A 27,854-nucleotide genomic window follows, 5' to 3' on the forward strand; every position below is an offset into this window, starting at 1 on the left:
AAAAGATGCTCAACATCACTATTATTAGGGAAATGCAAATTCAAACCACAATGAGCTATCACCTCACACCTGTTAGAAGTGCTATCATCACGAAGACAGGAGACAACAGGTGCTGGTGAGGATATGGTGAAACGGGAACCCTGTACAGTGCTGGAGGGGATCTAAATTGGTCCAACCACTATGGAAAACAATATGGAGGTTTCCTCCCAAATTAAAAATAGACCTACGATATGATCCAGCAATTCCACTCCTGGGTATATACCCAAAGGAAACAAAAACAGGAATTTGAGGCGATATCTGCACTCCCATGTTTATCACAGCATTATTCACAATAGCCAACATAATGGAAACAACCCAAATTGATCAACAACAGATGAATGGGTAAAAAGATGTGGTATATACACACAATGGAATATTATGCAGCCATGAGAAAGGAGGACATACTGCCATTTGTGACAACATGGGCGGACCGTGAACTCATTAAGCTAAGTGAGATAAGTCAGACAAAGAAAGTAAGTACTCTATGAAATCACTCACTTGTAAGTGGAACCTAAAAAAGTCAAACCTGTAGAAAACAGAGAGTAAAATTGTGTTACCAACAGCTGGGGGCTAAGATTGATGGTGTTTAAGGGTACATATTTGTAAGGAGTAGTAAATCAGCCATAGAGATCTAATGCACAGTAAAACAAACATAAACAGTAACACTATCGTATAATTATGTAATGTGATAAATATTGTTACAACATATATAAATGTATCAAAGTAACAGCTGTACACTTTAAATTTACACAATATTACATGCGAAATTTATTCAATTAAAAAAAATGACATGACAGAGTGAGCACGCCTAGCATGTCCTATTTTAAGACTTTTAAAAGTATCAAATTGGCTACAGTAACGGCGAACTCTCGAGAGAAAAAGAACCCCTTGCATATTTAGGGAGCTCTTTGGGATGCCACACCCAAAGCACCTGAAATCAAAGAACCCCCTCTCCTCCGGGGAAGCCGGAGGCAGCGGGAGAGGGAAGCCTGGTCTCCTGGCACCCCCCTCCCCAACCCCAGCGCCGTGAAGGGCGCCGCCAGCCCCACCTGCTGGGCCCCCCGCCGCCCCCTCCATGCCACCTGCTCGCCCCTCCGCGCCCAGGCCCGACAGAGGCAACGGGGTGCACCTCGAGGGCGCGCGCGGCCGCTTCCGACGGCGGGGCTCGAGACCATCCTCCCCCGGGAACGGCCGCTCATCTAGCGACTCCGGTTGTCACCGGGGAGCTCGCGGCGGATACTCACCCGTTGGAGATACTGTTCTTCCTCACCATGATGCGAGAGGTGTGAGGCTCCTATTCCCCAGAAATCCCACTCTTAGGCTTCTTCTAGAACATACAGCGGATCAGCTGCGGCCGCGGGCGTGCACACCCGGGAGGCCGGTGAGCAGACGGCGCTCACAGGTTACCGAAGGCGCACGCGTTGCGCGCGCTCGGACCAGGCGGCGGAGGGGGCGCACGGCGCATGCTCCACGGCCGCCTTGCCCGGCGCGCCCTGGAGAGCAAGCGCGAGGCTGAGGGCGTGAGGGCGTGAGGCCGCGGGTGGGGGGCGGGCGCATAGGGAGCGGTGAGGGTGCGTCCTGCATTCGCTGCCCAGAGAGAGCAAAAGTGCACTGTCCATCCAGATGAATGTCATACTGCCCGTTAGAGCCCCCCCCCCGCACCCCCGCTGACCATCCCTGTTAAATACTCCAGTATTTGTCTGGTGGGAGCTCGACTCAATGGAAAAACCCAGCTCCGTGTCCCCCCACCCCCACCCCCAGCTCCCGGTAACCAGGGCCAGACCCGCACGGGTCGCTGGGACTTGTAGTCCTCAGGGCCTGGCCCACCCACCGTGCATCTCCTTCGGGAATTAGCCGTGCTTGATATGCATCAAATCCGGGTCCGTATGATTTCACGAGGGCCTACTGTGTACTGAACACCTTGCTAGGATTGGTGGGAAGTAGATGAGTTCATGCCCCAGCTCTCGTCCTCACATTAGGTTAAGCAGAAAGGTGAATTTGCGAAGTACAATGTAATGTACAAAAATCACGAATTATAGTGCTGTTGGAGGTCACGGAAGGGCCAGAGTCAGAAAGAACTTACTGGAAGATGTGGGGTTTCAATCAGGCTTTGAAACCTGTACCGATCTAGGTTAGGCAGAAATTGCAAAACCCAGAGGATGGAGGTGGCAGGGAGTATAAAGGAGAGTTTGATCTGGTTATCTGGAAGGCTTAAAGGGGAGAGTGGTGAGCAGGGCTCAGATGGGGAAGTGGACGCTTTCAGAAAGGGCCTCCGTTTTGAGTTCCTCTGCAGTGGAGACTTATAACTACAGGCACTTATAGGCTTAAATAAAAACACCATCACAGGATTTACTTGTGTGTTTCCGGACCTCATGGCTCCTGTTTCGGTAAATCTCCTGTAAGAGAAGGGAGAGCTTCGAGGTCACGGGGAGAAGCCTTGGGTCCCCCACTCCCCCTGTTCTCCTGGCAGGGGGTTCTCATGGGGTGTGGGAATGACAGACACCTGATCTCACCCGCTTTCTTCTCTGATTCCAGGAAGGAGATTTTGCCTCCTACAAGCCCTGGATAAAACCAAGGTATCAATTCTGTCCCTGTCTTTCTCCATCTCCCCCTCCCTTCCCTCCTTCCTCTGGTTCCTCCCTCATTCCCTGTCCCTAGGGAGACCGTTTGTCATTCTGAGGCACCCCCTCCTCACCTGTCACGAGTAGAAGCAGGACATCACTGAGGTATGCATCTGTGGGGGGTGGCCTTTTCTGTAGCATTCACAGGTGTACTCTCCAGCATGACTGGATTTTAGATGAGTCAGATGAAATTCAGCCAGGCCCTCTGTAGAGTCAGGTGATTGCAAGAACTCCAAGATATCTCCTCCCTTTCTGAGAGCAAAGTTTACATCCTTGGTGGGAGTCCAGCATCGCAGGGTCACGTTCCTCTGGGCAGGTACCACCGAGCTGGGCCAGGTACGGAGGGAGGGCTTCAGAAGGGACTGGAAGGAAGTAGATCTCAGGACCGGATGTGATCCACTCACCTGCTCTCAGGAAGCCCATTTAAAGAAGGGAGAGGGGAAAGTGGGACCTTTGGGGGGGGGGTGAAGGGTCAAGGAGGGTTTATGAAGAAACACTCACCATCTCTTCTTATGTCTCCTTGGCCAACACACAGCCCTGCAAACAATCGTCCCTGAGACACAGGCACCTGCACAGAACCCGCGTCCTCACCTCCTGGTCCCTGAGGGGCCGTCTCGGGGCTCATACGTGTGGGAGCTCTCACTTCCCCACGCTGGACTCTGGCTCCTGCTCTGCCCTCAGCTCCTCCACCATGTCCCATGAAGGTTCCCCTGTGCTGCTGTCACCTCCCAAGGCTCCAGGGCCTTTCTCGTTTCCACAAAAATTCCACCAATCCTCTTATTTTCTCCTTCTACCTGAACCACCCTTGGTGCAAAATCTATGTCTGAACACAGTCAAATTCAGACCTCAAATTCTAACACACCTAGATAAGCCAGGAATGCTGAAAGCCGGGATGCTGTTGGGAAGATGGAAAAAGTTGATACAGAGAAGTAGAGGATCTCCTGGCCAATAGGAAAGATGCTGGACCTTAGAACCGAGTGAAGGGGTCAATGTTACTGAACATTTTTTTTTTTTTTTTTTTAATGAGAGTCTCTGGGAACTACAGTTTTGTCTCTTTTTTTTATTAGTTATTTATTTATTTATTATTTATGGCTGTGTTGGGTCTTCGTTTCTGTGCGAGGGCTTTCTCTAGTTGTGGCAAGCGGGGACCACTCTTCATCGCGGTGCGCGGGCCTCTCACTATCGCGGCCTCTCTTGTTGCGGGGCACAGGCTCCAGACGCGCAGGCTCAGTAATTGTGGCTCACGGGCCCAGCTGCTCCGCGGCGTGTGGGATTCTCCCAGACCAGGGCTCGAACCCGTGTCCCCTGCATTGGCAGGCAGATAGATTCTCAACCACTGCGCCACCAGGGAAGCCCAATACATTTATTTTTTTAAAAAAAGATAAGCAGGACTTCCCTGCTGGCCCAGTGGTTAAGAATCTACCTGCCAATGCAGGGGACATGGGTTCGATCCCTGGTCCAGGAAGATCCCACATACCACAGAGCAACTAAGCCTGCATGCCACAACTACTGAAGCCCGTGTGCCTAGAGCCCGGGCTCCTCAACAAGAGAAGGCACTGCAATGAGAAGCCCGGGCACCCCAATGAAGAATAGCCCTGCTCACCGCAACTAGAGAAAGTCCGCACACAGCAACGAAGACCCACGCAGCCAAAAAAAAAACAAAAAACAAAAAAAACATAAGCAATCAGATATACTGTATAGCATAGGGAATTACAGCCACTATCTTGTAATAACTTTTAATGGAGTACAATCCTTAAGAATACTAAATCACTATGTGGTACACTTGAAACTAATATTATATTATAAGTCAATTATACTTCAATTTAAAAAAATAGGGACTTCCCTGGTGGTACAGATCATTCAGACAGAAAATAAATAAGGAAACACAAGCTTTAAATGACACAGTAGACCAGATAGACTTAATTGATATTTATAGGACATACCACCCGAAAGCGGAAGAATACACTTTCTTTTCAAGTGCACACAGAACATTCTCCAGAATAGATCACATCTTGGGTCACAAATCAAACCTTGGAAAATCGAAATTATATTCCAACCACAAAGCTATGAGATTATAAATCAATTACAGGAAAAAGAACTGTAAACAACACAAATACGCAGAGGCTAAACAGTGTGCTGCTAAATAACCAAGAGATCACTGAAGAAATCAAAGAAGAAATTTTAAAAACACATAGAAACAAATGATAACAAAAACACGACGATCCAAAACCTATGGGACACAGCAAAAGCAGTTCTAAGAGGGAAGTTTATAGCAAGTCAAGCTCACCTCAAGAAACAAGAAAAATCTCAAATAAACAATCTAACCTTACACTTAAAGCAACTAGAAAAAGAACAAAGAAAACCCAAAGTTAGTAGAAGGAAAGAAATCATAAAGATCAGAGCAGAAATAAATGAAATAGAAATGAAGAAAACAATAGCAAGATCAATAAAAATAAAAGTTGGTACTTTGAGAAGATAAAATTGATAAACCTTTAGCCAGACTTACCAAGAAAAAAAAGGGAGAGGACTCAAATCAGTAAAATTGAAATGAGAAAGGAGAGATTACAACTGACACCACAGAAACAGGGGATCATAAGAGACTACTACAAGCAACTATATGCCAATAAAATGGACAACCTGGAAGGAATGGACAAATTCCTGGAAAGGTACAACTTTCCAAGATTGAACCAGGAAGAATTAGAAAATATAAACAGACCAATCACAGGTAATGAAATTGAAACTGTAATTAAAAATCTCCTGGGCTTCCCTGGTGGCGCAGTGGTTGAGAATCTGCCTGCTAATGCAGGGGACACGGGTTCGAGCCCTGGTCTGGGAAGATCCCACAAATCTCCTAACAGGAGGGGGAAGGGTAAGCTGGGACAAAGTGAGAGAGTGGCATGGACATATATACACTACCAACTGTAAAACTGATAGCTACTGGGAAGCAGCCGCATAGCAAAGGGAGATCAGCTCGGTGCTTTGTGACCACCTAGAGGGGTGGGATAGGGAGGGTGAGAGGGAGGGAGATGCAAGAGGGAAGAGATATGGGGATATATGTATATGTATAGCTGATTCACTTTGTTATAAAGCAGAAACTAACACACCATTGTAAAGCAATTATACTCCAATAAAGATGTTAAAAAAAAAAAATCTTCCAACAAACAAAAGTCCAGGACCAGATGGCTTCACAGGTGAATTCTATCAGACATTTAGAGAAGAGTTAACACCTATCCTTCTCAAACTCTTCCAAAAAATTGCAGAGGGAGGAACACTCCCAAACCCGTTCTATGAAGCCACCATCATCCTGATACCAAAACCAGACAAAGATATCACAAAAAAAGAAAATTACAGACCAATATCACTGATGAACATAGATGTAAAAATCGTCAACAAAATACTAGCAAACAGAATCCAACAACACATTAAAAAGATCATACACCATGATCAAGTGGGATTTATCCCAGGGATGCAAGGATTCTTCAATATATGCAAAACAATCAATGTGATACACCATATTAACAAACTGAAGAATAAAAACCATATGATCATCTCAATTGATGTAGAAAAAGCTTTTGACAAAATTCAACACCCATTTATGATAAAAACTGTCCAGAAAGTGGGCATAGAGGGAACCTATCTCAACATAATAAAGGCCATATATGACAAACCCACAGCAAACATCATTCTCAATGGTGAAAAACTGAAAGCATTTCTTCTAAGATCAGGAACAAGACAAGGATGTCCACTCTCGTCACTATTATTCAACGTAGTATTGGAAGTCCTAGCCACGGCAATCAGAGAAGAAAAAGAAATAAAAGGAATACAAATTGGAAAAGAAGAAGTAAAACTGTCACTGTTTGCTGATGACATGATACTATACATAGAAAATCCTAGAGATGCCACCAGAAAACTACTAGAACTAATCAAGGAATTTTGTAAGTTTGCAGGATACAAAATTAATGCATAGAAATCTCTTGCATTCCTATACACTAACAACGAAAGATCAGAAAGAGAAATTAAGGAAACAATCCCATTTACCATCGCAACAAAAAGAATAAAATACCTAGGAATAAACCTACCAAGGAAGCAAAAGACCTGTACTCAGAAAACTATAAAACACCAATGAAAGAAATCAAAGACGACATAAACAGATAGATAGATATACCATGCTCCTGGATTGGAAGAATCAATATTGTGAAAATGACTATTCTACCCAAAGCAATCTACAGGTTCAATGCAATCGCTATCAAATTACCAATGGCATTTTCCACAGAACTAGAACAAGAAATTTTACAATTTGTATGGAAACACAAAAGACCCCGAATAGCCAAAGCAATCTTGAGAAAGAAAAGCGGAGCTGGAGGAATCAGGCTCCCTGGCTTCAGACTATACTACAAAGCTACAGTAATCAAGACAGTATGGTAGTGGCACAAAAACAGAAATATAGATCAATGGAACAGGATAGAAAGCCCAGAGATACACCCACGCACATATGGTCACCTTATCTTTGACAAACAAGGCAAGAATATACAATGGAGAAAAGACAGGCTCTTCAATAAGTGGTGCTGGGAAAACTGGACAACTGCATGTAAAAGAATGAAATTAGAACACTCCCTAACACCACACACAAAAATAAACTCAAAATGGATTAAAGACCTAAATGTAAGGCCAGATACTATAAAACTCTTAGAGGAAAACATAGGCAGAACACTCTATGACATGAATCACAGCAAGATCCTTTTTGACCCACCACCTAGAGAAACGGAAATTAAAAAAATAAACAAATGGGACCTAATGAAACTTAAAAGCTTTTGCACAGCAAAGGAAACCAAAATTGAGACAAAAAGACAACACTCAGAATGGGAGAAAATATTTGCAAACGAAGAAACTGACAAAGGATTAATCTCCAAAATGTACAAGCAGCTCATGCAGCTCAATATCAAAAAAACCCCAAACAACCCAATCCAAAATGGGCAGAAGAGCTAAATAGACATTTCTCCAAAGAAGACATACAGATTGCCAACAAAAACATGAAGATGCTCAACATCACTAATTATCAGAGAAATGCAAATCAAAACTACAATGAGGTATCACCTCACACTGGTCAGAATGGCCATCATCAAAAAATCTAGAAACAATAAATCCTGGAGAGGGTGTGGAGAAAAGGGAACCCTCCTGCACTGTTGGTGGGAATGTAAATTGATACAGCCACTATGGAGAACAGTATGGAGGTTCCTTAAAAAACTATATATAGAACTAGCATATGCCCCAGCAATCCCACTACTGGGCATATACCCTGAGAAAACCATAATTCAAAAAGATACAGGTACCACAATAGCCAGGACATGGAAGCAACCTAAATGTCCATCAACAGATGAATGGATAAAGAAGATGTGGCACATTTATACAATGGAATATTACTCAGCCATAAAGAGGAATGAAATTGAGTTATTTGTAGTGACGTGGATGGACTTAGAGTCTGTCATACAGAGTGAAGTAAGCCAGAAAGAGAAAAGCAAATACCATATGCTAACGCATATATATGGAATCTAAAAAAGCGGTACTGATGAACCTAGTGGCAGGGCAGGAATAAAGATGCAGACGTAGAGAACGGACTTGAGGATACAGGGGGGAAGGGGAAGCTGGGATGAAGTGAGAGAGTAGCAATGACATATATACACTACCAAATGTAAAACAGATAGCTAGTGGGAAGCAGCCGCATAGCACAGGGAGATCAGCTCGATGCTTTATGATGACGTAGAGGGATGGGATAAGGAGGGTGGGAGGGAGGCACAAGAAGGAGGGGATATGGGGATATATGTATACGTACAGCTGATTCTATTTGTTGTACAGCAGAAATTAACACATTTTAAACAACTACTGAGCCTGCGCTCTAGAGCCCTTGAGCCACAACTACTGAGCCGGCATGCCACAACTCCTGAAGCCTGTGTGCCTAGAGCCCATGCTCCGCAACGAGAGAAGCCACCGCAGTAAGAAGCCCACGCACCGCAATGAAGAGTAGCCCCTGCTCGTCGCAACTAGAGAAAACCCACATGCAGCAACGAAGACCCAACACAGCCAGAAATAAATAAATAAATAAATATTAAAAAAATAAAAATAAGACTATTTAAAAGACAAATTATTTTTAAAGACAATGTCTTGGGCAGGACTTCAGATGAGACGGGAGAGATCTCAGGGTGGGTGGGGCAACATACACCAGCTTTATGAGGAAGATGCTGTCATTGGTGGCTTCTGGTTTCCTGAGTCAGTTGTGAGAAGGAAGCTGTACACCAGGTAGTGGAGGAGCAAAGTGTCAGAGCAAAACCTCTCGCCCCACATCCTCTGGACAAAGAGGGCAGGAGGGAGTTGCAATTGCCCAGTCCAGTTTCTTCCTTTCAACTGTAAGACTGAACACGGCATCTTGGTCCGGGCAGAAGGGACGCTATGATCACAGAATTCCTGTCCCTGCTTTACCTTGGTGAGTCTCCAGGATGGGGACCGATGGGCTTGGATGGGTGAGAATATTCATGGTGGAGTGGGGGCTAACATGGGGGATGTGACAAGTACAGAAATTATGGCTTCTGTGTGTTGGGTACAATCTACCGGCTGTGGTACCCACATGCCCTCGTTTTGGTGCTCTCACATAAGGGATGAGGGAGCAGAGGTATAGAGACGTGTGGTAATACCCTTGGTTTAATTGGCTGAGATATGCACGGCTCCGATGGGACCTCCACGTGTGTATCATCTACGTACCACTGTCTTGCCTTGAATGTTCCATTGGCATATAGGAGGGCAGGGTCTACAGGGTGTGAAAAGCTGTGAGTTTGGTTATGAACGAGGAATACAGAAAAGACCTACTGTTACCGAGTCCAAACTTGTACTGCTTGCTGCATGACGGACCAATAATTCAAGAGAGACAAGTTGTTGGGGCAAGGAATAGTGCCAGCAGACCAAGAAAAGGGTGGACTAATGTCCCAAAAAACCATCTTGCCGGGGGTCTGGATGCTAGTTTCTTTTATAGAACCAAGAGGGAGAGGTGAGGAGGTAAAGTAAAAAAAAGGCAACAAGTTGTCATAAATATTTCCTTGTTCCGGCCAGACTTCAGAAGGGGTACATTAACTTCTTCTTTCCTGCAGCCATTCACGGGTGGGCCTGGTCAGGATGTTTCCTGTGAGCTGAACAAAGGTATTTTAGCTTAAGGCTCAGGCATGGGAGGCAAGGTTCCTAGAAATAGGCCATTATGTCTACTTTAAGTTTATAGGCAACATCGCTTTAGTGATTAACTTGTAGCAAAAGCAATAGAATACAAAGGTTAAAGTAAAAGAAACAGATCCAATATGGAGTCAGATTTGTTCTTCCCTATGACCCTAAGGCAGGGAACGGTGGATATAAAGAACATTTTCTGACCAGCCCTATCCTTAGCCTGATTTCAACCATCCTCAACTTGAACATAAGGTGATCAAACAGACCTCAGCTTCTAGGATGGAAGACCTGGAATATAATCTTGGCTTGGTCTCACGGGAGCTCCAGAATTTGAAACAGGAGTTCCACCAGACTGAGTGCCTAGTTCCTCCTTCGTGAGAGGGGCGGCAGGGGGTGGGGGGTGGGGTTGGGGAAGGGATGGTGTGGAGGACATCAGGACTTATCATCTGCCCTAGTTCCTTCTTCCTTCTTCTGGGTTCAGCCCTTCCCTTTGAGGTCATGCTTGTCCCACGCACACATCTGAGCTTGAGAGGCCGGTCACCATACCCCAAACCTCCAGCTGCAGGGCAGAATAAACGGGGCGGTCACTGACATCGTCCTCCTCACATTTATTCCCTGGGGCTGCCGTAACGAATTACCGCAAATCGGGTGGCTTAAAACAACAGACTTCTATTCGCTCACCGTTCTGGAGGCCAGAAGTCCAAAATCAAGGTGTCAGCAGGGTTGATTCCTTCTCAGGGAGGGGCGGGGGCTCTGAAGGAGAGTCTATTCCATGCCTCTCTCCTCGATTCTGGTTGGGAGATGGCTGGCAACCCTTGGCATCCCTTGGTGTGTAAACGCATTACTCCAAAGCCTCACATGGTCACATGGCCATCTTCCCTCTGTGTGTTCTGTCTCCTGTTGGGTTAGGGTGTCCGCCTACTCCAGTACGACCTCATGTGAACTGTCGACTGAAAAATGAATCGCACAACTTAAAAGTTGAGAGTTATGTTTTATTCGGTGGATATCTTAGGACTTCAAGCCCAGGAGACAGCATCTCAAGTAACCCTGCAGGATATACAGGAGTTTTGTATCAAAGGGCAGGTACTTTGAATGTCCAAAGATTATTGTTAATGAAAGAAAACCAGATATCTCAAGTTAAGGAATTTAGCGCTTTTCTGTATATGGGAAAACGCATGAGTCTGGGCTCACTGAAACCATTCCTTTGATAGGCACCTCGGCTATCTGGGGCCAGGATCCTGCGTTTTCTCATCCTGAGTTCCCTCAGGGCTCACCAGCTCACTGGTGGAAGTGGCTATAATCGCTGATGACTGTGACATCCTTTGTTTACTGATATGGCAGGAAATATTCCATTTCTCAGACTTCAGTTAGGATTCTGCATCCAATTCCAGTGTGTGTGTGTTGGTGGCACTGTCTCCCCCAGCACCAAGCAACTCTCTGACACCAGCTGGCTGTCCCACGATTCAACTCCCGCTGTGACACTATCTACCTGGAGATACTGTCAGATTCCACAGATTTAAGGGCTCTGTCCTAAAAGACGACCTCCCTCCCACTTCAGATGCCAATCACAAGCCCTGGTGGCCACCTGTGTTTCTGTCCAACTGGCTATAGATTGAAGGTTCCAAAAAGCCCCCTCCTTGGGTTCCATTAATTTGCTAGAACTCAAATTTGCTAGAACACAGAACTCAGAGAAACATTTGACTCACTAGATTACTGATTTACTGTAGAAGAATTGAACTCAGGAACGGCCAGATGGAAGAGATGCACAGGGCAAGGTATCAGGAAAGACCTTCTGAGCGCGCCACACTCAAAAAATCTCCACATGTCCAACACAGAAGCTCTCTGAGCCCCATCCTTTTGGGTTTTTATGAAGGCTTCACTACATAGGCATGATTGATTAAATCCTTGGCAATTGATGACCTCCCCAGAGGTCAGGGGGTGGCGGAGGGTGAGACTGACAGTTCCAACCCTTTAATCACGGGGTTGTTTCTGTGGCAACCAGCCCCCATCCTTAGGTTACAGAGAGACTTTCCAAGAGTTACATTAACATAGCAAAAGACACCCTTAAGTCTCTCAACACTTAGGGAGTTCCAAGGGTTTTAGGAGCTCTGTGCCAGGACCAGGGACAAAGACCCAGTATATTTTTCTTTTTCTTTCTTTTTTTGGTTTTATTTTTGTTTTTGGCTGTGTCGGGTCTTAGTTGCGGCAGGCAGGATATTCGTTGAGGCATGTGGGATCTTTCGTTGCGGTGTGCGGGCTTCTCTCTAGTTGTGGCGTGAGGGTTTTCTCTCTCTAGTTGTGGCGCCCAGGCTCCAGGGTGCCGGCACATTGCCCGCGGCACGTGGGATCTTAGTTCCCCGACCAGGGATCGAACCCGCGTCCCCTGCATTGGAAGGCAGATTCTTTATCACTGGACCACCAGGGAAGTCCCTATGTTTCTTGTTATAAAAGTCAGAACATCATAGTAATTTTCCCCTTCTCTAGAGAGCTATGGTTTCTAGTGTCACCCACTCCTCCCTTTCTAGCATGGAAATGGTACAGCTCTCCATGTGGTGTATGTAAAGACCACACTAAATGTTAAATGTGTGCTGCGTGACTGAGTCAAGCAGAGACGGTGCCTGTATGGTAAAAGACAGTTATCTGTAAAGGACCTGCTAAATAATGTAAGTATGTAAATGGCTGATGTATGTAAAGAGTCTACCAAATGATAGATACTCGCTGATTGGTAGTTATTTATTGTAATTATTTCCAGTGAAATATGCTTACTTATGTTGCTCACTGCTCCCTACCTCAGAATTCTACTAAACTCCAAGGAGCTATCCCTTTATTCTTTGCTTTTTCAAGCTACCCTACATGCCAGTGGGTCTCTTCCCCTTAGTAACAAGTGTCTTCATTGCAGCCAGTTCTCTGCCTAAGTCAACTGTGGTCCTTTATTAAGAAAGAAATAAGGACTTCCCTGGTGGCGCAGTGGTTAAGAATCCGCCTGCCAATGCAGGGGACACGGGTTTGATCCCTGGTCCAGGAAGATCCCACATGCCATGGAGCAACTAAGCCCGGGCGCCACAACTACTGAAGCCTGCGCACTCTAGAGCCCACGGGCCACAACTACTGAGCCCACGGGCCACAACTACTGAGCCCATGTGCCTACAGCCTGTGCTCTACAACAAGAGAAGCCACCGCAATGAGAAGCCCATGCACCACAACAAAGAGTAGGCCTCGCTCGCCGCAACTAGAGAAAGCCCACGCACAGCAACAGAGACCCAACACAGACAAAAATAAAGAAAAAAATAAGTTCTGAGGATCTAATGAACAGCATAGTGACTATAGTTAATAATATCGAAATTGGCTACGAGAATGGATCATAAACATTCTCACACACACAAAAAAGGTAACTTTCTGACGTGACAGATGTGTTAACTAGCTTGAATGTGATCATTTTACAATGTATACGTACATCAAATCATCCCGTTGTACACTTTGAATACATTACAGTTTTATTTGTCAAAAACAGAGAACCCCTCTCCCAATGTTTACCTACTCCTTAGTAGGGTTTCCTGATGTAAAGTGAACCTAAGGCAATTGTGTGCTTATTAAAAAAAAAAAAGGAAGAATGGGAATCACCATTTGAGCAGAAGATTGGCTGATAACACAGCTGAGGTGATGTGAGACTAAAAGCAGAATATGCGGAGGGCCTAAAAAGAGACCATGAGACCTGGGACCCCCTTGACCAACCAGAAGCCGATTTCCTACCCATCAATGTAGCCATTCTCACTGCTAATGCAGCCTCGGTCCACTGTCACTCCCCCACCTCCCTGCTTCCTGGTTGAAGCTTGGGGGCTTGTGTTTTGAGTCCATCCCTGAGTGGAAATAAGGGCCAGATGTCCTGAGTCACTCTCATGTCTACAGAAATTCTAGCTTCACCCATTAACAGAGCCCCAAGACTGGCATCCATTTCCCCCACAATATGGGAATAGGGGGGTCCCTTATTTCCATCCGTGGGTTAATGTCTCCATCCCAGAATGAAATATAAAGAATAGAGCACAGAAGAGATAGGGGCTAAAGTACGTAAAGATCAAAGCTGCAAGTGAGGAGAGCATTTGGGACCAGAAAACATCTTCAATTCTTTGTGAAAAGAATGACCCCGTCATGGAGAGCAAATCTCCCCATTTGGATGTGGGTGGAAACCCACATGGACACTCCACAGTAAATAACCGTTGCATTCTTTAAATGGAAAGCATAAAAATTGCAGTCACAGAAAATACAGGTAAATGTTCAGTGATTTCCAGATGGTAAAAGAAGGACTAATTATGAAAGGAATGCAATATATCAGAAAAAGTTGCTGGCATTTTGTACATAAACATAACTTTTTTTTTGAGATGGTGCCTGGGAAATAACTTTTATGTACTTATTTATTTTTAATTGAAGTATAATTGACTTACAATGTTATATTAGTTTCAGGTGTACAACATAGTGACTCGGTATTTTTATACATTACACAATGACCATCGCTGTAAACATAACTTCCAAATAACAAACAATGGGACAAAAGTAAAAGGTGAAAAAATAAACCCAGGGAAGTACCTGCAAGGAATAAGGCAGATCTTTAACAGATGAGTCACACAGTCTCTGCCTGATTTTTACTCAAAGACAAACATATAGAGATTATCATACTCAGCGAAGTAAGTCAGAGAAAGACAAATATCATACGATATCACTTATATGTGGAATCTAAAAAAAGATATGAAAGAAATTATTTACAAAACATAAATAGAATCACAGACATAGAAAAAAAACTTATGGTTACCAAAGGGGAAAGGGCGGGGAGGAATAAATTAGGAGTTTGGGATTAACATATACACACTACTATGTACAAAATAGATAACCAACAAGGACCTATTATATAGCACAGAGAACTATACTCAATATTTTGTAATGACCTATAAGGGAAAAAAATCTGAAAAAGAATGTTATATAACTGAATCACTTTGCTGTACACCTGAAACTAACACAACATTGTAAATCAAAACTCTACTTCAATAGAGAAAAAAAAAAGATAAACATATAATTCATCTCTCATGAGAGTTTCTCTTCCAGGGCTTTGTCTGGGCAATGAAGATGAGAAAAATTATGGTAAGTTGTCTCCCACTTAGACTCTGTTCCTGCGCCCCAAGTTTCATGACCTTTTTCCCTTTCATCCTCTGAATTCTAGGAGGGTTTTGGTGGTCACCAAGATGAAGAGTCAAACGAACTCCAAATTCTTTCCAGAGAAATTTTCCAAATCCCTCCTCCATGCCTTGCCCAGCTCAGAGGTTGAACACAGCAGCAACGTGACCCTCAAGTGCCAGTCTGACGTCCAGAATGTGACATTTGTGCTGGGGAAGTTGCAGGACTCTGGGTGCAAGCAAGAATGCAACTCAACAGGACAGGATACTAAATTCCTCCTCACTGACCTGAAGCCTAAAGATGCTGGACAGTACTTTTGTACCTACAAGACAGTGGCTGTAGAGAAATGGGAAATCAGTGTGAGAAGGCTCTTATCAGGGATTCTGAGTGGGTCTCAAGGATGTGAACGTGGGCGAGTGTTTCAGAATAGAGTTTGTTAAAAAAAACAAAATTCAACTGAGTACATTTTAAAGATCTAATTGGCTTTCTCAAATAATTCATGAAGGAGGAAGCATCCCTTCTAGCAAGTAGAGAGGAGTTCCACAGGGCTATAGAAAAGGAGGTTTTTTAAAACCAGACAAAGAAGTCATAAATAAAAAAGATCATTTCAGCTTTAGGTTAACCTACCTATGGAGTACAGAAGGGATCTATGTGGCAGATTACCTCATGGTCCTCTGGGGGATGGAGGAGGGCCCTGTGATGACCTCATTGGTGTGACCAGAAAATTCCCGACTGACCACTTAAGACAACATTTTTGGGGACGGGGTGGGAGGGATGCGGGTTTGAAGCTTCAGTTAGGTTAGGTAGTAAGCCCCAGCATGGTCTACATAAATGATTCCATTTTGGGCCTGTGGTTTGCTTTTTAACAAGGTATTAATAGAAAATTTGAGGTACAGTAAGGCCAAAGATAAGGATACGATTGTTATTGAAAAGATAGTTTGTTACAGTTCCTAAGAAAAGGGGACATGTCATGCCACGCCATGCAGGACCACATGGGGAAGCACCCGGTCAGGACGTAGAGACAAGGGGAGGAGTGTTGGCAAGAGCCTTTACTGAGGTTTCTGTGGGAAATAACAGGCTGAGGATTGGATCAGGGGTATAGAGGCTGTCCCTGGTTGTCTGGGACCTGGGCCTGGGGTGATTAGGGCAGAAAAACAATGTCCCTGAGTATAAGAGAACAATAAGGGAGGTGGCTGGAAGTGTGGGCTCTGTATAGGTTGGTTTGCATTTGAGAGGTGTGCTTGAGGGTAAGTTTTTTCCTGTCCCTAGAAATTGGATAAACGTGGGAGGAGAATCCCTCTAGGGTCAGCAAGGTCCCAAGATGTCAAAGCATCAAATGTACGCTGAAAACTACAGGACTCTGATGAAAGAAATTGAAGAAGACAATGGAAACGGAAAGCTATCTCATGTTCAAAGATCAGAAGAATTAATATTGTTAAAAATGTTCATATTACCCAAAACCTTACATAGATTTGATGCAAATCTCTATCAAAATTCCAATGGTATTTTTCACAGAAATAGAACAAACAATCCTAAAATTTGTAGGGAACCACAAAAGACCCCAAATAGCCAAAACAATCCCGAGAAAGAAGAACAAAGTCATCGGCATCACACTTCTTGATTTCAAACTATACTGCAAAGCTATAGTAATCAAAACAGTATGATACTGGAATAAAAATAGACACACAGATCAATGGAACAGAACTGGGAACCCAGAAATAAACCCTTGTATATACAATCAACTAAATTTGACAGGGAATCCAAGAATGCTCAATGGGGAAAAGATAGTCTCTTCAATAAATTGTGTTGGAAAAACTAGATAACCACTTGCACAAGAATGAAATGGGACCTCTACCTTCAACCACTTACAAAAATTTAACTTGAAATGGATAAAAGACTTAAACATAAGACTACAAACAATAAAACTCCTAGAAAAACACAAAGGGAGGAAGATCCTTGACACTGTTCTTGGCAACAATTGTTTTGGATATGACACCAAAAGTACAAGAAACAAAAGCAAAAATAAATAAGTGGGACTACATCAAACTAAAAAGCTTCTGCACAGCAAAAGAAACAATCAGTGAAATGAAAAGGCAACCTACCAAATGGGAGAAAATACTTGCAAACTGTTGGTGCTCTTTCCTGGGATAGGATTGGAAGGTGGGGTTAGGATTGGAAGTAGTGTCATTCATAAATATTTTTGTTCTTAAAATAATAGTGAACTTCAGCAGTATTAAGAAGAGTAATCTAGTGCTCTGGCCCTGGTTTGGGGACCTAGTGAGCACCTGGAGAATGGAAAAGACATTCTCTTCCCTGCTCCCCAAAGAGGGCATGGAGTCCATAGGCAGAACTTGAGGATTTATGTCCCCAAGATTCCCATATAAACATCGTGATTCCTTTTCTTGCATCCTGTTTTCTAGATGAAGATGATGAAAGTGGACCTGACCCTGCAAAAATAGGTAATATAATTAGAGAGGACTTGTTTTTCCCAGTTGTATCCACCTCATGAGGCAGAGGATGCCCTTCTGATTAAAAGGCACAAGGAGAATCTTAATGCCCCCTCTCTCCATGTTGGGAAGATGCTCTCTAAGGCACTCCCAGGTTCTGAAAACACTGGTGAATAAAACAGCACCAGGTGAATCATCTGCCATTTTACATAATGAAAAACTACAGTGGAGTTTCGTGAAGAATGAGGGTGAGTTTGTGTGACTGGTTTGGGGAACGAGACTGGGACCTGTGGAGTCCAGGTACTTTGGGAATACATATGATCAAAGACTTGTTAAAACTTTAAAGTTCTCAAAAAATGGTGAATATTAAAATTTTTTTCTGATATTGCTTTTCCGTGAAGAATTGACTAAGATTCTACCCTCAGAGATTCTCGTAAAAACTAGGGCTTTCTTCAGGTTTCAACTGAAATGGGCTTATCCATAAAAGGATTTATTTTTGCCATGCCCTGCGGCTTGTGGGATCTTAGTTCCCTGACCAGGGATCGAACCCGGGCCCCTGGCAGTGGGAGTGAGGAGTCCTAACCATGGGGACCACGGAGGAATTTACGTAGATGCTTAATCGTTTTTTCTTTCAGCAACTCATAACCTTCCTGTAATCTACTCCAATGAACCAAAATTGTTCAAGGTTGTCATTAGTATAATAGAATTTTTTAAAAAAAGATATCCTCGGGACTTCCCTGGTGGTCCAGTGGTTAGGATTCTGTGCTTCTACTACAGGGAGCATGGGTTGGATCCCTGGTAGGGGAACTAAGATCCCACATGCCACCCCCCCACACACATCCCTGGCGTGGCCAAGAAAAAAAAAAAAAGATATCCTCCATTGTATTCCTCTTTGAAAATGTTTTTATTCAGTATTAGCAGGCTTGGGAAAATGACTGCTACACCATCCAAAATGACTGCTACTCTACCTGGTAGAGTCAAAGAACTTGGAAGTATCAGAAATGAGATGGAAAGTCAAAGCTTTCATACTTTTAGCTCTTCTATCATTTATTTTCTTTCTTTTTTTATTGATATATCACCCCCATTCCATAAATTCACCCTTTTAAAGTGGACAAGGCAGTGGCATTTGGCATATTCACAAGGTTGTGCAATCATCACCACTATAATTCCCCAAATGAAGTCCCATTAAGCAGTCATTCTTCATTCCCCCCTCTCCTGACAGGCCCTGCCAACCATTAATCTGCTTTCTGACTCTACGGTTTTGCCTTTTCTGGACATTTCATGCAAATGCATTCACAAAATATGTGGTCTTTTGAGACTGGCTTCTTTCACTTAGCATAATGTCTTCAAGGTTCCTCTATGTTGTAGCATGTATCAGTACTTCATTCCTTTTCATGGCTGAATAATATTCCATCATATGGATAGACCACATTTTGTTTATCCACTCATCAGTGGATGGACATTTGAGTTGTTTGTACCTTTTGGCTATTGCAAGTAATGCTGCTGTGAATTTAGGTGTACACATACCTGAGTCCCTGTTTTCAATTATGTATCTACCTAGGAATAGAACTGGTGGGACACGTGGTAACACTATGTTTAACTTTTTGAGCAACTGTCAAATTGTTTTCCAATGTGACTGTACCATTTTACCTGCCCACTAGTAATTTATGTGGGTTTCAATATCTCCACATCCTTTCCAACACTTGCCTTTTTTCTTTTAATTTTATTATAGCCAACCTAGTGGGTATGTATATCATTTCTTAAAATGTACTTTCAGAGTTCATATGTACACCACCACAATTCTAAACAGAGTAAAATATCTGTAAGCACAGATATGCTGTCCCCAGCCTGTATACACATGCCTCCAAGGTAGTAGAAAGGGACCCTCTACTCCAGTTCTGTGCAGAGACCAATGATCAGTTTCATCACCTAACTTTGCCACAAATCCAGGCTTTCCTTCTGGTGCCTGTGACTTCATTTATGCCCTGTGTCAAGCTGTATCCCATTGCTCTGTCAGATGCCTTAGACCAATAGCATAGACCTTCTGCAAATGTATTTTTGTAATTTGTAAATAGTGATGCAAAGTCTAACCAGGATATGTGGACATCTCAGGGCAAACCCAGTTTAGTGGGCGGTGGACAATTTTGCAATAACTTACTTCTCATTTCTAGTGAACTGCTATGTGAGAGAAACTGTAGGGTAGTCAAGGGGAGGACTGAAAGCATGAGGCAAGGCTGATGTTTCTGTGCTTGCATCCAGGAACAGCTGCTCCTGCCCCATTTTCACATGTCCGTGGGGATGCACTGCTCCCACAAATGGCAGCCGTTGGTAAAGGGGTGCCCTGGGCCACATAAATCCCAAGGCATCCTTCCAGGCAACCCCCCAGCAAAGATATCAAAGTGCTCACGTTGGAAAGGGGAAAAAGCCATGATCTAGCACGCAAAAAAATGGCAAAGGAATCTGGGGGAACACGGGTGGAGGAACGTTGACAGCATCTGTTACAGAGGGAGATGGGTGTGGGTAGAATATTGGGTGAGAAAATAATCATGATCACTGCAATCTCATTATCTTACACATTGAGTCAGATTCTAGACTGAGTGCTTTAGAGCCAGTATTTTTCATCACCACCTCTCTCTTCAAGTGAGGTATTCGGTTTTTTGGGGGGGGTGGGGGCATGCCAGAAGGCATGTGGGATCTTCCCCAGCCAGGGGTCAAACCCGAGCCCCCTGCATTGGGAGCGCAGAGTCTTAACCACTGGACCTCCAGGGAAGTCCCAAGTGAGGTATTCTTACCTCCTTTTCCCCCACCTCCTTTCCCGCCATTTCATGGAGGTATAATTGACCAATAAAGCGGTAAGATATTTAAAGTGTACAACGCGGTGATGATTTGATACATGTATACATTGTAGAAAGATTCTCCCCATAGAGTTAATTAACATGTCCCTCAACTCATCTCATAGATTTACTTTTTTGTTGTTGTTGTTGTTGAGAATGCTTAAGATCTACTCTCTTAGTAAATTTCCATTATATGATACAGTGCCATCAACTAGGGTTCATGCGGTCCGTTAGATCCTCAGACCTTATTCATCTGAAACTGACAGTTTGGACTCTTTGACCAACCTCTCCCCATTTCCCCCACCGCCAAGCTCCTAGCAACCACCGTTCTACTCTCTGTTTCTATGAGTTTATTTTTGAGATTCCACATATAAGTGATACCCTGCAGTATCTGTCTTTCTCCGTCTGGCTTATCTCACTTGCATAATACCCTCAAGGTTCATCCATATTATTGCACATGGCAGGATGTCCTTCCTTCTCTTGGCTGAATAACATTCCGTTGTATACATACACCACACGGAAGATTCTTCTTCTCTTTCTTTTTTATTTAGAATGCCCTAAGATTTATTCACCATCCTTTTTTGGGGGGTATTTTTTAATTGAAATAGAGTTGACATACAATATTAACTTCAGGTGTACAACACAGTGACTCAATATTTTTTATACATTACAAAATGGTCACCACAATAAGTCTAGTAACCATCTGTCACCATACAAAGTTACTAGAATACTGTTCATTATATTCCCTATGTGGATATTACATTCCCCATGACTTATTTATTTTGCGACTGGGAGTTTGTACCTCTTAATCCCCTTCACCTATGTCATCCTTCCCCCCAACCCCTCTCCTCTGGCAACCACCAGTTTGCTCTCTGTATCTATGAGTCTGTTTTCAGTTTGTTTGTTCATTTTGTTTTGTTTTTCAGATTCCACATATAAGTAAAATCATATGGTATTTGTTGTTCTCTGTCTGACTTATTTCACTAAGCATAATACCCTCTAGGTCCATCCACGTTGTTGCAAATGGCAATTTTTCATCCTTTTTTTACGGTGAGTAGTATTCCCTTCTTTATCTATTCATCTATCGATGGACACTTAGGTTGCTTCAGTATCTTGAGAAAATGATTCTTGGACTTTGATTCGTCTGTTGTTAGACTTGTCATCGTTTCTATAGCAACACAGTTAGTTTGGGGAAAAGTGTTTCTCACCAGATTCTGAGTTTCCTGGAACAGGTTCAGAATATCACTTCTCTTGAATGTCCACACCCAGTGGTCAGCACAGAACAACCCTGACCTTGCGGCCTGAAAGGGTTAGACAGAGTCCAAAGCCCATCCTGTCCAGTGACTTTGGGGAACTCGATTTACTTTCTGGCACTTGATTTACGTATGAACGAAATGGGGACTGTAAACCTATCTTGCGTGCTTATTGTCAAGATGATAAAGAACAGGGAATCCCCTGGCGGTCCAGTGGTTAGGACTCTGGGCTTTCACTGCCGAGGGCCTGGGTTCAAATGCTGGTTGGGGAACCAAGATCCTGCAAGCCGAGTGGCAAAAAAAAAAAAAAAAGATGAGAAAGAATGCACGTGAGTGCTAAGTGGCTCACAGTAAATAAATATTATTCCTGGGGATGAAACATTTACTGGGTATTTCCCGTCTGCAAGGCACTGTGATAGCCCTCTCTGTATGTACTGACCACTCAATCTCCCTACCATCCAGTAAAGTCACCACAATTGCTATCCTCACTTTGTATAAATGTATTTATTTATTTATTTTTGGCTGCCCCCACAAGGGGCTACTCTTTGTTGCGGTGCGCGGGCTTCTCATTGCGGTGGCTTCTCTGGCTGTGGAGCACCAGGTCTAGGCGTGCAGGCTCAGTAGTTGTGGCATGCGGGCTCAGTAGTTGTGGCTCGCAGGCTGTAGAGCGCAGGCTCCGTAGTTGTGGCGCACGGGCTTAGTTGCTCCGCGGCATGTGGGATCTTCCCGGACCAGGGGTCGAACACGTGTCCCCTGCATTGGCAGGCGGATTCTTAACCACTGCGCCACCAGGGAAGTCTCGCTATCCTCACTTTGAATGGGAAAACAAAAGCTCAGGGAGATGAAGAAATTCCCTAAAGCATAATTGGACGTGCCAGCTCTGAAGCGGCCGCTCCAAGTTTTGAAGCCAGGCTGTCTGGCTCCTTGAAACTGTTCAGCTAAAGCTGATCAGTGTATTTCAGGAGCCAGTCGTACCCTCTAGCCCACCCTTCTCCCACCAGACACCAAAGTCATCGTTGTCACCACCATCAGCTGCCTCTCTGTCTTCCTCCTCTTCGTTGCCGTCTTCTTCATCTACAGATGCACTCAGCACGGTAAGTTCAGAGAAGCACACGTTTAAACCTCTGAGGAAGGGGAGTAAAGTGAAGGGTTCTCTCAGGAGATAAATTCCTCCCTGTATTTTTTTTTTTAATAGATTCATCACATGAAGAATCCGCCAAGAGGTAGATATACTTGACAGATCTCACGCCCTGTCTAACTCCCACTCCATTCTTCAGAGACCCCATTTGTACATCAGTGACTCGTATGCCCAGCCCCGCTTCTTGCAGCCCTCTCTTCTCCCCCAAATCTTCAGACCCCATACTTTAATATGTTTCTCTCTCTCAGAACCAGCCATTCCAAATTTCCCAAGCAGGGAGCTGCAGGTAAGTGATCAGGGAAGAAATCATAAGGAATCTTGGGTTAGAAAGACGAAGATCTGACTCTTGCAATCTCAGAACTGATTTCTTTTTTCTTTTACTCACATGCAGGTGTATCCAAACTGGAAAGAATATCTGAATCGGTGAGTTCTCCCCTTCGGAATAACCCAAGAGCTCACTTCCACCACAGGCGGGTCTGTCTAGCTCATACGCTGGTTATATAGATGAGGCCAATTAATACTGAGTTTAAAAACATGTACTTTGATGGAACTCGTAAAAAGAGATTAGAATGGTGGTTACCAGGGGCTGGGGGGATATGACATTTAAGGCAACGAACTTGCAACTTGTAGAGGAATAAGTCGTGGGAATCTACTGCAGAGCATGGGGATTATAGTCAACAACACTGTATCATACACTTCAGAGTTGCTAGGAGGCTAAATCGTAATTGTTCTCACCACAAAAAGAAATGATAATTATGTGACAGGATGGAGGTGTTAGCAATGTGATAGCCATAGTGCAATATATCAATGTATCACATCGACACGTGTACACCTTAAACTTGCACAATGTTATATGTCAATTATATCTCAAACAAACAAAAAACCCCCGTGCTTTGAATTCCAGAGTAGCTGGATTCCAGCTCCCAATGTCTACTATTTATCACCAGTGTGGTCTGAGACAAATCACAAAACCCCCATGATTTGGACCCTTCCTTTCCTTCCATATCTAAGGGGAATCAAAATCCCCATCTAAAAGGCTTGTGAGAGTCTAGTGATGTCATAACATAAAGGGTTTATTGAAGTTTCTGGCGAATTTTAAGGGTCAGATGGATGGCAGGAAAGCATCATTTAACAAATATTAACCAATTTACATCCATCCATTTTTTCTATTTAAAATACTGCTTATTTGTGATTTAACATTAATGAGCATTATAACACCTAAGAGCAGTTGCACATCTGAAATGCATCTGGTGAGGCTGAGGACCTCAATTTTTAATTTAATTTAAATTCGTTTGAATTTAAGTAGTAACCGTGGGTGGCTCGTGGCTACTGTATTTGGCACCTCAGCTCTACATGCACGTCTCTTTTCCTCAAAGCCTGAAGAATCCCAGGGAGTGACCTATGACCAGCTAAACACCAACGCACTGTCTGCAGCAGCTTCTGTCCCCACCCAAGAGCCCCCAGGGTCGTGTGTCTATGCAACACTGAAGCTGTAGAACTGAAGGAAGAACTTCTTCCCTGGGAAGGAGAGTACGGATTAAGATGATGGAATTTATGAAAGCCCAGGTGACTCTGTGTCTTTGGTTCATTATCCATAATAATAAAATATTTTCCCTTCTCGCTTCCCCTCCTCTCAACAATTACTGGGTGGGTTTTCACAAAACTGGAGCGTAACCTTTGTATGGTTCGACTTAAAACATGGGCTAAGAATACGTATTGTATCTATGGGCTGGTGGTACTCATAATGGTCACTTAGGGAGTTCAGGATGGTACCATGTAAATAGAAAATGGTTCCTCAGAGAAGACTACGTGATTGCTCTCTGGTGAGTCATCCCACAGACACAGAGATTTCAAAAAGGAGCACAAAAATACAAGCCATGAAGGGAGACACTCAATTGTGAATTAACAAATTCCTAAGTAGCATGCACCAAGGTAAGCAGCTAAAAGGCTAAAAGTATTTGGTTCATGATTCTGGGCAGCCCTCAAGTCAAGACCAGTTTCCTCTCTGACATGAATAAAAGAGTTTTCTTACTGCCATCATATTTCTGTTTATATTCTTTCTTTCTTATTATTAAAATCAAAGGCTGCAATAAAGTTAGACTTACAGAATCTATGTGGTTTTTGTCACTTGGTGCCCATAACTTAACTCATGTTAATACAGCATTGTAAGGATTTTTCTGAGTGTGGACTTTTTTGTGTATGTGACAGTGGTACTGACCACTTATATATTGATACAAGTACAAATATATGAGCTTTGCTTCCAAAGTTATGTCACTCAGTCCGGTTTGAAAGCCATTTTAAAATATATGAATGAAGTGTAAATATTTGGAACGTATATATAAATATTCTTAACTCAGTAGCATATGCTGGATAACTTTTTTTTTTTTTTTTGGCTGCGCCGTGCAGCTTGTAGGATCTCAGTTCCCCGACCTGGGATTGAACCCAGACCCCCGGCAGTGAGAGCAGGGAGTCCTAATCACTGGACCACCAGGGAATTCCCTGGATAACCTTATTAAAGTTTTTAATTATGAAACAATTCTATCATAAAGAAAAACACCCAATAATATAAGTGGAAACATATGCACACTGACCTTATTTTCAAAACATTAACACTTTGCTGTGTTTTCATTCTACCACTCCCATTTTCCTTCCTCTCTTCCTAAGAGGTCAACATTACCCAAAGTAGTATATATTATGCCGATGCATTTTTTTCATACTTTTACTCCTCAAGCATCTATCAATAGTCAATATATGGTAATATTTTGTGTGTTATTACAACATTACACATATATATGGAATCATTATTACACTTCTGTCACCTTTTTTATTGCCATCGACATTATGCTTTTGAAATTCATCTAGGTGATTTTTGTGTCTCTATCTCATTGCCTGCTGTACAGAATTCAGTTGTTAACCATACCATGGAATATTATTCAGCCACAAAAAAGAATGAAGCACTTTTACATGCCACAACCTGGATGAACCTTGGGAACATTATACTAAGTGAAAGGAGCCTGGCACAAAAAGCTTCATATTGTAGGATTCCATTTATATGAAATATCCAGAATGGACAAATCCTTAGAGATGGAAAGCAGATTACTGGTTGCCAGGCGCTAGGGGAGGGGAGGAATTTGGAGTGACTGCAAACAGGCATGGGGTATCTTTTTGGGGTGATGACAATGTTGTAGAATTAGACAGTTGTGATGGTTGCACAACCTTGTGAATAAACTAAAGACCATTGAATTGTACACTTCAGAAGCATAGATTTTATGGTATGTGAATTATATCTCAATAAAAGAAAATTTTTAAAAGGACTTGGTTGTATGCACAAACCATGGTTTCTCTCTGTTCTTTCCTGGACTGCTAGATGTTTGGATTGTTTCCAGTGCTATGCTGTCAGCAAAATGCTGCAATAAACATCCTTGGAGCTACCTTCTCACTCACATGTGTGATCTCTTGAGGGTTTATATTTAGAAGTAAAATCTGTCTTCTATGATGTCCACACCTTTTAACCCACTAGAAGAGGCAAATTTATAACTAAGGTAGTTTCACCTATTTATTCTTCCACCAAGGATGTATGTTTCCAATTCCCTGCATCCTTACCAATTCATAAATGTATTAAACTTTGCAATTTTTGCTAACGAAATATGTGAACTCATAACCTGTTTTAAGCTGCTTATATAAAGATACCTCATTGTTGCTTTAATTTGCATTTTCCTGATTATGAATGAGGAATATTGACCATTCGGGGTTTCTTTTCTGTGAGTTGATGGTTTCTAGCCATTGTTCACTTTTCTGTTGAATTGTTGGTATTTTCTGTACTGATTTAAAGGGCATGATTATACAGTAGGCACATCTTTCCTTTGTAAGCTATATGTTGCAAATATCTCCAGTAAATCTGTGACTCATATTTTCATTCTTCTTTGTATCTTTTAATATTAGCTACTCATCTTTTTATTTCTATTTTGAGAGATTTCTTTGTGTCTGGAAGCTTAACATGAGAAATAGACTCTCCTATATGTTCTTTGAAACTTAAAATTTTAAAAATTTTGTTTTTTAAAAAAATTTTTTTAATTTGTTTTTCATATTTAATCCATCTGAAATTAATTTTTGTCAAGGAGTGAGGTAAAGATCTAATTTTCCCATTTGGATAATCAATTGTCCCAGTACCCCTTATTGAAAAGCTTGTTCTTTTTCATTTGAGTCGTGCCTTCAATTTGATGAAATATGATAATTTCTATTTCATCTGCACCACCTTCCATTGCCAGCATAGTTCAGACACTTGGATGGAAATGACAAAAGGAAAAACCTAACTTGAAAAGACTTTAAAAGAATAAAGAGGGACTTTCCTGGTGACACAGTGGTTAAGAATCTGCCTGACAATGCAGGGGTCACTGGTTCGATCCCTGGTCCGGGAAGATCCCACATGCCGCAGAACAACTTAGCCCGTGTACCACAACTACTGAGCCTGCACGTCACAGCTACTGAGGCCCACGCACCTAGAGCCCGTGCTCCGCAGGAAGAGAAGCCACTGCAATGAGAAGCCCACGCACTGCAACAAAGAGTAGCCCCCACTTGCTGCAACTACAGAAAGTCCACGCACAGCAAGGAAGACCAACACAGCCAAACAAAACAAAACAAAAAAACAAGAAAGAAGGAAGGAAGGAAGAAAGGAAGGAAGGAAGGGAGGGTGGGAGGGAGGAAGAAACTGAATCATGTAACCAAACAAAGGAAAAGACAGCTAGAGATATCCTCAGACAACAGTCAATACATCCACATACTCAAATGCCTTTTTTTCTTTATGTCTCTCGCCTATTTCTATTTCTGTGTTATCATTATTATTCAGACCAGCTGTCCCTATGAGTCTGGAACTGATAGTGACAAGTCTAGGCTCACAGCCTCACAGACTTTCATCCAAAGAGGTAAGGGGGGGCCTCCTACTTACTGGATCAATTTAGAAAAAGATATTATTGGCTACCTTTGGAAGATGCTAGAAACACAATTCACAAAATTTTAAAACGCAGAGGAAAGAAATCAAGTGTTTCTCCTGCCTTTCATTTATAACCTGTACCTCAGGACATCCAAATAAATGAATAAGCCAAGTTTCTACTCATACAAGTACTACAACTAATAGGTAAAGAAGAAAACCTCCAAGT

General features: G+C 43.0%; 1 protein-coding gene across 1 annotated transcript; it reads left to right on the plus strand.

Moving 5' to 3' along the window:
• Window positions 1-8,978: 8,978 nt before the first annotated feature.
• VSTM1 (V-set and transmembrane domain containing 1) lies at window positions 8,979-25,633 on the plus strand. The gene is made up of 9 exons (XM_036834013.1): window positions 8,979-9,138; window positions 14,958-14,993; window positions 15,129-15,383; window positions 22,562-22,654; window positions 22,756-22,783; window positions 22,947-22,984; window positions 23,090-23,121; window positions 24,075-24,264; window positions 25,599-25,633. Exons 1-8 carry the CDS (start codon window positions 9,105-9,107, stop codon window positions 24,192-24,194), a joined length of 636 nt encoding a protein of 211 aa, XP_036689908.1. The 5' UTR covers window positions 8,979-9,104; the 3' UTR covers window positions 24,195-24,264; window positions 25,599-25,633.
• Window positions 25,634-27,854: the final 2,221 nt, after the last annotated feature.

This window comes from Balaenoptera musculus, chromosome 19 (genome assembly GCF_009873245.2).
Source record: "Balaenoptera musculus isolate JJ_BM4_2016_0621 chromosome 19, mBalMus1.pri.v3, whole genome shotgun sequence".
NCBI lineage: Eukaryota > Metazoa > Chordata > Mammalia > Artiodactyla > Balaenopteridae > Balaenoptera > Balaenoptera musculus.

What these genes read in the sequence shown, in the direction of transcription:
- VSTM1 (XM_036834013.1), top strand. Translation starts at nt 9,105, where the DNA reads ATGATCACAGAATTCCTGTCCCTGCTTTACCTTG. An exon ending in TGTAGAGAAATGGGAAATCA is followed by an intron (nt 15,384 to 22,561) that starts GTGTGAGAAGGC and finishes TTCTCCCACCAG; the next exon opens with ACACCAAAGTCATCGTTGTC. An exon ending in CTACAGATGCACTCAGCACG is followed by an intron (nt 22,655 to 22,755) that starts GTAAGTTCAGAG and finishes TTTTTTTAATAG; the next exon opens with ATTCATCACATGAAGAATCC.